This window comes from Artibeus jamaicensis, unplaced genomic scaffold (assembly GCF_021234435.1).
Source record: "Artibeus jamaicensis isolate MK-2021 breed Jamaican fruit bat unplaced genomic scaffold, CSHL_Jam_final contig_1284, whole genome shotgun sequence".
In the NCBI taxonomy this organism is placed as follows: Eukaryota; Metazoa; Chordata; class Mammalia; order Chiroptera; family Phyllostomidae; genus Artibeus; species Artibeus jamaicensis.
Genome location: NW_026521249.1, coordinates 5,093,277 through 5,105,492, shown reverse-complemented (window position 1 = coordinate 5,105,492; position 12,216 = coordinate 5,093,277). Strand labels below are relative to the sequence as shown.

The 12,216-nt window shown below is 34.9% G+C and overlaps 1 protein-coding gene across 1 annotated transcript in view; it reads right to left on the bottom strand.

Annotated features, from left to right (window-relative positions):
* The window catches only part of THSD7B (thrombospondin type 1 domain containing 7B), a 785,104-nt gene that overhangs the window by 211,471 nt on the left and 561,417 nt on the right, over positions 1-12,216 (bottom strand). Inside the window, exon 14 of the mRNA XM_053666773.1 lies at positions 3,782-3,960. Coding sequence (XP_053522748.1) covers positions 3,782-3,960 — 179 coding nt within the window. The remainder of the gene's footprint in view (positions 1-3,781; positions 3,961-12,216) is intronic.

Here is a 12,216-nt window from a genome sequence, read left to right as displayed (position 1 = left end):
CATAATGTTTTGGAACTGGCTTGTCTTTCATTGTGTGAAGGACTCATAAAGGGAAATGATAAGTCCAATGAAACTTTAATGTCCCCATATTTAATCTTCTATTAAGCAGAACTCCAAAAGAAAAAAAATCACAAAAATATATAGTACAAGTGCACTTAAATCCACCCAACATATTACAGACTGTAACAAATTAAAATGTATTATGTCTTTTACTATGCACAGTAGTGTCAAAGGCATCAGCCAACTGATCTGATATTCCATTCAACTATTTAGAAGTTTGCCACTTAGATAAGAGCTCTGGGTAAACTGCACGTTGGAGCTATTTAGCATCACAAATATACTTAGCAGAAAGCTACTCAAGTATTGCTGTCATTTTGGCACTTCTAGAGAAAGAGCTATCACATTGATAGGTTTTGGTTTAAAAGGGAGGCTTTTTATGAGATATCGTAAATATTGATTTCACTCACAGATTCACAACAGTTTATGAGCTGTGCGTACCTTACATAATACCAACCTTTCTGTTTATATCACTGAGTTAGATTTCAATGGGAATCCAAGCAGCCAGGATTTTTCCGTCAAGTCTTGAAAGATTTGGGGCAATAATAATTTGGAGGTTCTTATTTCTTTCCTCTAAAAGAGCTTATGTTTTTGAGAATTCAAATAAAAAATCACAGCCTTAGAGACCAGAGTTCTAATATATTTTGTCTTTCTATGAAACCATCTACCCACAAATCCAGAGAGAAGGCTTCTTTCCAAGTAAAGCATCCAATGAAGAGGCTTGAATGCCTTATAAAAGGAGGAAGACAGCCCTTACCCTAAAAAAAAACCTACAGAAAAATAAAGAGAATGAATAGGCATATGCAGATATACTAACATTTACATAGGCGTATGCATAATAGGCAATACATACACGTGAGATAGTTTAATATTTGTTTATAAACAGCATGTTCGGCTCTATCTAAAATATACTGAATTTTCCTCATGCACAGATACTGAAGATATATGCCTCTTTTACTCATTAATTTGTTTATATATATTTTAAGGTCTTTATTGGGTGAATGGATGATAGAGTATTACTATGGTTCCAAGAATAGGAAAATATATCTGAATGTAAAGACCAATTGGAAAGGAGACAAATATCCTAAAGTCAGAAGTAAAATTGAACTTTACCAAAGAGCCTCAAGTGGGTGCACCTCTAACTAGACCATATTTCCAGCTTAGGAAAACAAAGAGCAGTCTCTCCTAAAGAAGAATCACCATTAATAAGAGCAGCTCGGGGATATTTCCTAAATAATGAAAATTCCTGACAGCCCCATTTATTTTCAAATGAATTAAAAATGTGGATAACTTTAATAGAGTTCTGTATAAACATAACACACAAGTTTCTCCCATGTGAAAGAGCAGCTATTCAACGGAGTCACCACAGATAGCTTCCCACAAACACACTAATAGGTGTGTATGTACCTGCTTTAGAAAAAATTGCTAAGGAGGGTTTCTTTTAAATCTAGGACATTTCACACTAGTATTTTCCCATGCCATTCACAGACTTACAAGTGCGAGGGAGTGCTTCTTACCTATTGCTGTGATCATAAAACATAAAGTATGGACTGGGGTGAAGTTTTTGATTCAAGTTTAATTAAGCCATATACATGCTAGATATCTGAAACCTCCTTTCATTAGAACACAGGCCATACTAAATTCAATTCCTGGGTCATTAAATCTCAGGATTCATTTCTGAGCATCACAACGAACAAATGTCTTTAGAATGCTATACTGCCTCTCTTGAATTTAAAAGAAACATCTGCAGACCAACCCCCCTGAACTTAATTTTAACTTATGCAATTTATCTAAATTATTGTCGAACTTGGGGTTTTTCATTTCTATTACTTCCTAAGGTTATGAACTTTATATGTCGGTGACATGTTTAGAACAAGTTTCTTTTAAGTCAAAACAGGCTTACAAGTACATTTCTCTTTTTCATACTTTCAAATTTGATAGGCACGTTTCTCTGCACTTGACTTTGCATACTGAAAATAGTGTCTTAAAGTCTATGCTCGAATAAAGTTCTTTTATTCCTTTGATAATTTCCTAGTTCATAAAATTAACGTATCAAAATTAGTATTTAATACCAACCAGTGTTATACTTAGCTTTCATTGATGCTTTTGAAAAAGATATAAGAATTCCATACATTATTTATAGCTATAAATTCTTAGTAGTTATTTTCCCATTTTAAAAGCCTAGAAAATCCCTATGGGAGGGTCAAATATTTTTCACACTGAGTATTTACCTGAAAGCCTTCTGACCAAAAACCTGTATTATTCCTTTCTCTGTCCTGAAGTAAGACTAATCTGAGAAAGATTATCTCTGCTGTGATTAACTCCCTCCTATTTTCATTAATCAAATCTCTTCATTAATCTTCATTAATGCTCCCTTCATCAAACTTCTATACTTATGGAGCTTTTTTGCAAACTTTATGTTGATTTTATGATCCTTTGCCTTATCTCCCCCAATAGGTTTACATCTGCTTTGAGGGGAAAACTGGATCTTTATTTTACCATGTATCTTTAAAATAAAAGACACATCACACTGGCCTGCCTTAGAACTTAAGCATTTTTAAGCAATAAGTTTTTGTTTTCAATGAGCTATGTGCCATTTGTCAAAACATAGGGAAGAATAGGTAGAGATGTTGGTTTTAAACTGACAAATGATACCTAAACCCAAAGAGAACTAGATATGCTATTTGAACTAAATAAAAACAGCTGCATGAATGTGTCTCCCATTAAATAACCCATACAGAAAGTCTAATCAAAATGGAGTTAAGGAGACAGAAATGGATATATTAGAATTAGTAACAGAAGCCTATGTAACTATTCTATTAAAGTAGTTTTGGAGAATAAAGACTCCCCATACCCATAGAAGACACACTGCACCTCTCTAAGAATAAAGAACTCTTTTTTAGAATAAAGGATTTAAACTATCATCATCTTGTTCCCCACTTATTCAACTAGGTTAAAATATATATATATACACAGATACATACCTTAGTCTAATTACCAGGATGCAATTGTGGGAGAAAATTTAGTTCTTTATTACAATTCTTAACTAAATCTTAGAGGCTCTTTTGTATGGATAAAGTCAGCTGAAATACTCAAATCAACTGTGATTGCTTAGGCTGGCACTTTAACTAGACATCTGGATGGAAGGGTATCTTTCAGGGTTCCATTTATGAAAACAGCTTTGACTCTTTGGGAAACAGGTAGAGAAATAGTTCAGGAGAGACATGAAGAGCTATGGAAACACTGGCAAGACTGAAAACCCCCCAGAAAATTAGAATAATGACTTCGGTGAAAGAAAAATAGAAAACCATTTTTGGAGTATATGATGAGACCAGTAATTAATTATATTGATGAATATAAGTAATTGACATTCCCCAAACATTAGTTTCTATGTTCAAGTGTGTGTGTGTACATGGACATCACTTTTATAGTATTATCAATAATCAGATTACACTTCAAGAGTATTTAAAACCAATTGGATCAATTTCTGTAAACATTATTACTGCTGATAATACCAAGTTGAACTCAACATTACATAGGAGTGGCCAAGACCACTCCTGCTAACTGTATTATGTTAATTTCTGCTCACTGAACTCCTCTCCTGAATTTGTGAGAACTCTTCATGAGCTGCTTGTAACAAGATAATGGCTTCAATTTTAACAGAAAATAAATAATAAAGGAGGCATTTTTTTTAGCTTTTCATTTGCTGCTTCATGCACTTTACCTGATTCTTGAGATCCAGTTTGGGACATGGTCGACCTCCATTGTAGGGTTTTTCTTTTAGCCATTTGGATCTAATTCTCACTCCAATCCCACAAGATGAACTGCAAGACCCCCAGCTGGACCAATCACTTAACTTGCAATCAAATGGGCAGGGGATGACACATTCTTCTTGAATATAACCTGAAAAAGAGAAGTGGAAGAGAAGGGAAAGAAAAGTCTGATCAACAAGTAATGATCAAATTCACTTGGGGCTCAGAGCGCTCAACAATCCTGCCACGGGGGCTCCAGGAGTTTTCTGCTCAAATAAACAGACACAAGTTCTCAGAGACAGATACACATGATTACATCTGCAATCCAAATTTGTGTCTCTATTTATTTCATAGACAATTCTGGGATGGAACAAGCAGGGAAAATTGCACAGTTAGCTCTGCTTTCTGATAAGAAGAAATAAAGCAGTTCAGGGCTAATGATACCATCTGCCCTCACCAGGGACTGTGCCCCACCATTCCTATAATTCAGTCTGGAGACAGGGAGTATAAAAGAGTCAAGTTTTCTTAGTGTCTGTGATCTTCAAGGCTTTCACTACGAAAGCTCTTGATTCTCAGTTCTAGGTACTGTGACTTGGAGTGGAGTGGGGAGAAGGACACAGAGCACATCACCAATTAGCAAGAATGGGACATCACTGAAAGAAGAAAACAGAGGCATAGTGAAAGGCAGTCTAATGAGATATTGGACTGGAATCAAGAGATTAGGGTTGAAATACAGATTCATTGTTCTGACTTTACTCGGTCCTCTGCTCAGCTCTGGCTACAATCTTTCTCTAGACAATCTCACTATTTAACTAACACCTCAAATGATCACTATCAAATATACATTTCCAATTCTGATCCCTCCACTGAGTTCTAGACCACCTACTCGTCCACTCTAACTGGATGCCCAGTTACCCCCAAATTCGACATGTCTGAAACTAAGGCCATCAATTTCCTCCTAAAACAGTCTCATTCTCTTATATTAGTCATTTTCATTAACTGCAACATATTTGATTGCTATACACTATAATATATACATGCCTGTATGCTCTCTTCCCCTTGGATTTGTACAGAAGCTGCGACTATAACAGGTTGGCACACCCATGATTAAGTTGTGGTGTGCAGCAAAGGGCAGGGGAGCTCACAGATATAGTTCATATGTCAAATTAGTTGAAGGGAGGTTATCTTGAGGGGACCTGATAATCAGGGGAAAAGCCTTAAAATAGTGATGAGGCCCTTTTTGTGGAGAAAGATTCTGCTGCTGGCCTTGAAAAAGCAAGAACTGCTGTGCTATGACATGCCTCTGGAATGCCCCATAGCAGGGGACGGAGGGCATCCTCTGAGACCTACAGGTGGTCTCTGGCTATCAGCCTGCAGGAAAACAGAGCCTCAGCCCTAGAAGTGCATGAGGATGAATTCTGCCAGTAATTCCAAAGGAGCTTGGAAGGGAAGCTTTCTTCAATCCAGCCTCTGCTGAGACCTTAGTCCACACATTGATTGCAGCCTGGTGGGAGCATTAAGTGAAACAGAGAATCTCAAGAAGCCCAGCCTGCACTCCTGATCCTTGGGAACTGAGATAATGAGTGTGTGAGCAAGGTCTGTGGTAATTGGTGATGGAGCAACTGAAAACTAACAGATTATCCAAAATAAAAAATCTCTCAGTCATTTTAGAGCTTTCTCCATTATGTTACACAAATAAATTAACAGGTGTAATAGGTTCTTAGGTTAAATATGTGCCCTACTCTACAATTCTTTTGTCAGTCTCTGGTTCCAGATATTTACTGTTTCTGGCCTGGAATACTGCAATATTCTCTTTACTAGTCTCCCTTCTTCCTAATCATTCTCTTTTAATATTGCTCAGTCACTCTGAAGAAAAAGTTACTCTTCTAAAACTATACCAACTATAATGAAGAAATAAATTTTAAAGGAAAGATAAAAATACATGATTTATGCTACTTCTTTTAAAGTCTTTGCTGATGCTTCATTGCCTTGAAAATAAGGTGCCACCTATTTTGCAAAAACTGTAAGATTCTTCCCCAAAAGCTCTAAGCAAGGGTTTTCATCTTGACTGTAAATATACTCCCACTGCTCAGGATACACTACAGACCAATTTGACCAGAATCTCAGAAGATGGATCTAGGCATCAGTAGTGTTCAAAGATCCCCAGGGAAGTCTAATGTGCAGTCTAGGCTGAGAACCACATCCCTAACTTGTTTGTCCCTGCCCTTCCCTCTCTCCTTTCGTGAAATCTGGCCAAATAGACTACCCCACCTTCCCCAGCAAAAGGGATGCCTTTCATCATGCAAAGCTTCTCTTTCTCTAGCCAGTTCAGCCTTCCTGGTTCATTACTCCAACCACTCTCCGGACAATATAATTGACCACTCAGCCCCATTGTCCCTCTGCCATGCCAGTCTGGCATAACATCAGACCTAGATCATCCAGCTGTTTCCTACTCTGAGCTTAACACTGAACTACCAAGCAGAGATGAAAATAAAATGCTACTACGCACTGGTGGCCACATTATGTAGTCTCTTCCTTCAACAAAATTCTCATACTGCCTGGTGATTCTTCTTCATTTTCTTCTCAATTCTATTTCACCTTACAGCTTTTTCAAACCTTCTTCACGTGCCTTCATACTTATAAGAACTCACCTCTTCTCCACACCCCAAATTGAAAGAAATGAACAATAGCTTCTTTAATTTAATTTCCTATAATTGTATCTGTATACAGCCCCATTTTTTTTTATCATCTCTCTTCATATCACAACAGGGAATGGCAGCCACCTTTCTATTAAAGGCACATTGCACCACTTGATTCCTTCCTGGGCATTTTCAGGACCTCGTTTCCTTTATCTTCCCCTCCCCCTGTATTATATGGGAAATATAATTTTACACTTCTATTTCCCTTAGATTAATATTAGAGTGACTTTACACTTTCCAAATAACTCACTGACAAGAGAAAGTACAGCGAGCATCTAAGAATCATCAAGAAGGATCCTCCTGGGGTTGAAAAAACACTGCTCTGCTTCAAGCTGTTAAAAGACTAATTCTGCATTGTTTAATATAATTGTAATTCTATGGAACATTGATTAATATTTCAGTATTGTGTACATAACAAAGATAAATATAGGATTAAATAGAGTCTACAGGCATTACTTAATTTTACAGAGGAACTGAGTCTCAAAATAATTCCATTTGCTACTGAAAGAAAAGAGCAGTCCTAGTAATTAAGTGGAATTAGCTCTCATGGCATGCGTACTTCAAACATGAAATTCCAGGACACCTCATATAAATAACTTTTAAATATCTGAGTAACTATATAAATTCTATATTGAAGCATATTTTGAATTAGATGTATTTTAATTCAGTGAGATTCTATTTTTACCTATATTTCTATATTGAAGTATTTTAATTAGAGAACCTCTAAAGCACTGTTTTATTTTTTTTCTCTTGATAAGAAATAAACCCAGAGGATCTCCATGAAAGTCAAGGTCATAAATTAAATGAGCATAAAATAGTGTTGAATTCAACAGGACTAAGCAACACTGACATTTATTTTCCAGGAAAGTTATATTTATGCTAGAGTATACCCCAAAGGAAAGCCTACAGTGGAAACTACTGATAACTGTATATTCTTATCCCTATCTCGTAATTGAAAGGATTAGTTTTACCCACATACTTAATGCTTACAATTTTTGGCAACAGAATATGATCAAATGTGGCTACATACAAGGTTAACCTACAAATTGAGAATTCAAATTCCTGACTATGGGAACTTCAGTAATGTTCTCAAAACTCATTTACATAAAATATATCTCAGAACAGCTTCTTTGGCAACATTCATAAATCTAAATTCAATTGCTATAAAAGAAGCAGATTTTCTACAAAAAATACGCTATGATGAATATGCAGAACACATTGCTTGGACCATCGTATTATTTAACCCGGGTGTTTTCTTGTTCTATTTTAGTTATATTTATGCATATGAAGTTAGGTGTAAATTACTTATTACAGAATTATCAATAAAGCATACATCCAACATTGTGATTTTATAGAATACACATAGTAGATACTCAAAAAAGTATCTATTGCTATTATGAATAAAGGTGAAGTAAAGAAGATCTAAGATTAGTGTCCCTACATTGTAACTGGAGGACTTTATTTAACAACATACCCATGCAGGCTGAAGCCCAGAGGTCTGGAATGACTTTTCCATCTATGTTGCTAACCCTCCAAATATGGCTCTTTAGGTCAGTGTAATGGACATAGGTAAAAACACAGCTCTATGTACAAGGCAAGGTTACTGATAATATTCCCAGAATATTACCTCCTGTGCATTTTTCTCCCTCCATCCTTCAAGTACAAACACATGTTCCCCTCTATAACAGCTTGTTTTGAAGCAGTAGAAAGAAGAAAATATTGATAGTAATTAATAGTCTGAAAAAATAACCTAGATTAATTTTACTTTTATTTTCCACTGTGTAAAGTAATGGTAAACATCCTACAATACATTGAATGCTCTATTTATTGATGCTTTGCTAGTATACTGAAAGCACACTACCAAAAATAAGATAGGTAAAAGATGAATAAAATACTAATTGTCTCTTCCCCACTTCAAAGTGATAATCTGGAAGAAACTTGTAAGTTAATATAATATAATATAATAAATATAATAAATATAATAAATATAATAAATATAATATAATATAATATAATATAATATAATATAATATAATATATAATATAATAAATGTTTTCATTTCTCAATGCTTAAAGATTACTCTTTTAATTCATACATTTTAGTACTACTGTTTATGGAGTAATGCATCATACTAAAAAGTATCTGATGACTTAAATCAGGGTAGTTTATACATTTGTTTAGAAGAGGTGGAGGATATGGGGGCAGATGTTTCTGAGATGGTTGCAAGAAAGACAATATCAGAAATTAGAGCAGTACTTTGCCATCATGTTCAAGGGAAGACAGACAGTATCAGACATTTATTTAAAATCTCAATATGTTCATTGGAAATGTGGGTCCTTAATAAGGTCCCCAGCTTGCTTTGGTGACTTCATATTTTGGGCTAGGACCACTACGCATGAGTAGCAGTTACAGTCTCTCATGGGTGGTTTCAACCTTGTTTAGGCTTCTTTGAAGCCTGAGAGGAGTTAGGAAAGCACCTAACTTTTCATTATCTCTTCTTTTTAAAATTTTGAGTTCTTAAATATTTTGAAAATACCATTTACTAGTAGAAAACTATCTTTACTGCATATATAAAACCTTCCCAGCATAGACTCTCTGATGTTAAATGGGATATGGTACTACAAATAAAAAAGTATCTTATTTGGACCTAAAACCTAATCAGTCACCTGAAATACCACTGATTTAGAACTTATACAAAATTCAAATAATTATATTGACAAAAAATATTTGCCTGTATTCCCTAAGACTCAAATATATTCTGCAGCATAATGATTTATTAAATTTTATTACATTTACCAGAAAAAATCATCTAAGTGTAAACCACTTTCATTAATAACAAAAAATGTAATTTACTGTTGCATTTTATTTTAGATGTAGATTCAAGGTCATCTAGGTCAATAACTTCATTTTATAGTCTGGTCAGGAATAGAAAGGGAACTCGAACCTAGACTTGACTATAATTACCAAGCTCACTATCAAGTAGGAAAAAAGTCGTTATTATGGCCCTAGAATGTTCTCTTTACTGCTGGAGTGACCAAGTAGAAAATCAGCCCCTGCTCTTAATGAAATTCATGCCTTCTTAATGAAAAAAAAAAGTATATAATCAACTACTTAAATTATATAATACAGGGTTCATATACAAATTTTTATGACAATTGGAGGTAATATATAAATGGATTCTGGCTTCAATTTTCTAAGTAATTCATGTGAAAATATTTACTGACATACCCTGTGGTAAAAACAGGTGTTTGACTAATTGCTTGACCTGGTTCACTTGCTATAACCAAATTTATCACTGTAAATGTAATCAGTCAACCAAATTACATAAAGAAGTGATCTTTTAAATTGAATTGTCCAGGCAATTTCATCAAGATGGTATCTACAGTTGTCCATATAGACAGTTTCAGCATTCACAATCTAGTGCCAGGTTTTCCCAGGCAGACAAGAAACATGTTTTTTTTCTCTTAGAAGCTAATGAGGATATTAGCGACAAATGGAACACTATGCACGGAACAATCTGAACTGTATGTACTAAGTGGTTTCTATCATGGCTGCAAATAAATGATGTTAAAATTAAAGTGACTGAGTGCTTTAACCACATAATACACTTGCCATCTGAAACATTACAAAGATATATAGATTGTTGGCAAGCCAATATTACCAAGCAATTCTTAGGGCCGTATAAGAGCCTGAATGAAGTCCTCTCATTACATCTCCCTGCCCAGAGAAAATATTTAATTATACTGAACATTATCTATATTACCTTTTATACTTCAGAAAGCTGATCTCAGAGCATGACTTATATTTGTCAGTGCTATTCCCCAAATATTTTAGGTTTTTGTCCTTGACACGTAGTATAATTGTACTTCCTGTCTCTTGAAATTAAGTATGATCTTATAATTTGCTTTAACCAATGAAATGTGAGCAGAAGTGAATGTGTTAACTTCTAATTTGCCACACTCTTTCTTTCCCGATGCCCAGGAACTAGGAATGGTCCAGATAGTAGCTGCTCCATCAGCCAGAGTCCTGGAGTGAAACAGATCTCCCAGCCAACCCACTGCTGATGAGGATGGACATGGAGACCGAGTGCTCTTAGTGGCCCTCAACCACTAAGACTCTGCATTGCCTGTTATTGAGTGTATTTGGTACTATACCATAACCTACCTATTGCAGAGTTCATGGATTGATGTTGGCATAGTAAAGTATATCTTCAGAAGATGAAATAAAATGCCCCATGAAATATTTAGAATAGCTTGAGAATCTTTATGTAATGCTTTGAAAAAATAAGATCGAGCTGTGTCAGCAGTTAGCACAGTCTGAACAGCAACTGAACCCTCAAATTAGTATGTGACTTTGCAAAACTTGATGAGCATATGGATATATTTCAAAAAATTTATAATTTATTACTTTATAAAGTACTGGCAATATGGATTATAAATCAAGGTCTAACCTTATGTGCTCTGGAATTAAATTTTAAATTTCAATAATTCAGATTCTTCTGAATTATTGTGAAAATAAAAAATGTAATAATACTTGCCTTTTTATCTCCTTTCAATACAGTAAAAACAAAATATAATTAGAAGTTTATGGACATTTTCATATATAATGATATACTAATATTTTCCCACTACTAAAAGCTATATAACAAGGTAAAAATGTTTTTTCCTTATCCCAATTTTAGTGCTGGTGATTGATAGAGAGTATGATTCTATAAAAATGCTTTAGCAGAAAAAATTATATAGTAATAATTACCAAATTTGGGTGCCACTTTGCATTCTAGATCATTTCCATGTAGATTAAAGACTGAAATAACTTTGACAAAATGAGAGTTTCTTTACTGGATTAGTAAAGCAATTATTGTTTGAATCCATCTCTGTCTTTCCCAGTTTGCTGCTGCCACCAGCCAAAATCAGATACTCATTATCTCTCACCTGGCTCATTTTAATGGTTCCTTAACTGGACTCCAGGACCCCAATCTGTTCTAGCCCATTCCATGGCTGATCAACTGTTATATTAATATCCCCAAAATTACAACTCTAATATCATGGTCTAACTTAAAATAAATAAGCTCTGAAGCATAGCAGAACTCCCCCCCCCAAAAAAAAAAGGTATGTAGATGGCAATCTAGGCAGGAGAGACACCACACATTAAATTAAGAAGACGAGAATGAACCTAAAATGTTCACAAGTCAATAGAGAAATCTGCATACGATTTGAGGTTGAGGAGAAGTATAAAATTGGCTAGGTGAGGTGAAGCCACATGGGATGTCATGCTGGAGGGCTTAGAAAACTGACTGAGAATTCTGATGCTAATTGAGGTGTGCCATTGACTGGTAGAAAAGACAGCATGAGAACAAGTCACCTTCTTAGGAGATAATTGAAAAACTTAGAAGTGACTAATGGCTTGGTTTTAGGCTTAAAGACCACTAAGTGTGAAGTTTTGCATATATACATAAATATATGTGTTATGTATAAATACATACACTTATATATACATATTATAAATATATATTTTATATACTGCAATTATATATTGTTAAAAATAATAAAACATAATGCTATGAATTATAATTAACTAGCTGTGATATATGCACATGACTAATATACTGCCCAAAAGGAAACTACTATCATCAGAATGACTAGTGAACTAGCTCTTCAAGTAGCAGGGGAGATAGGGACTGGTCGAAAGGGAAAGGGATTGTCAAAGA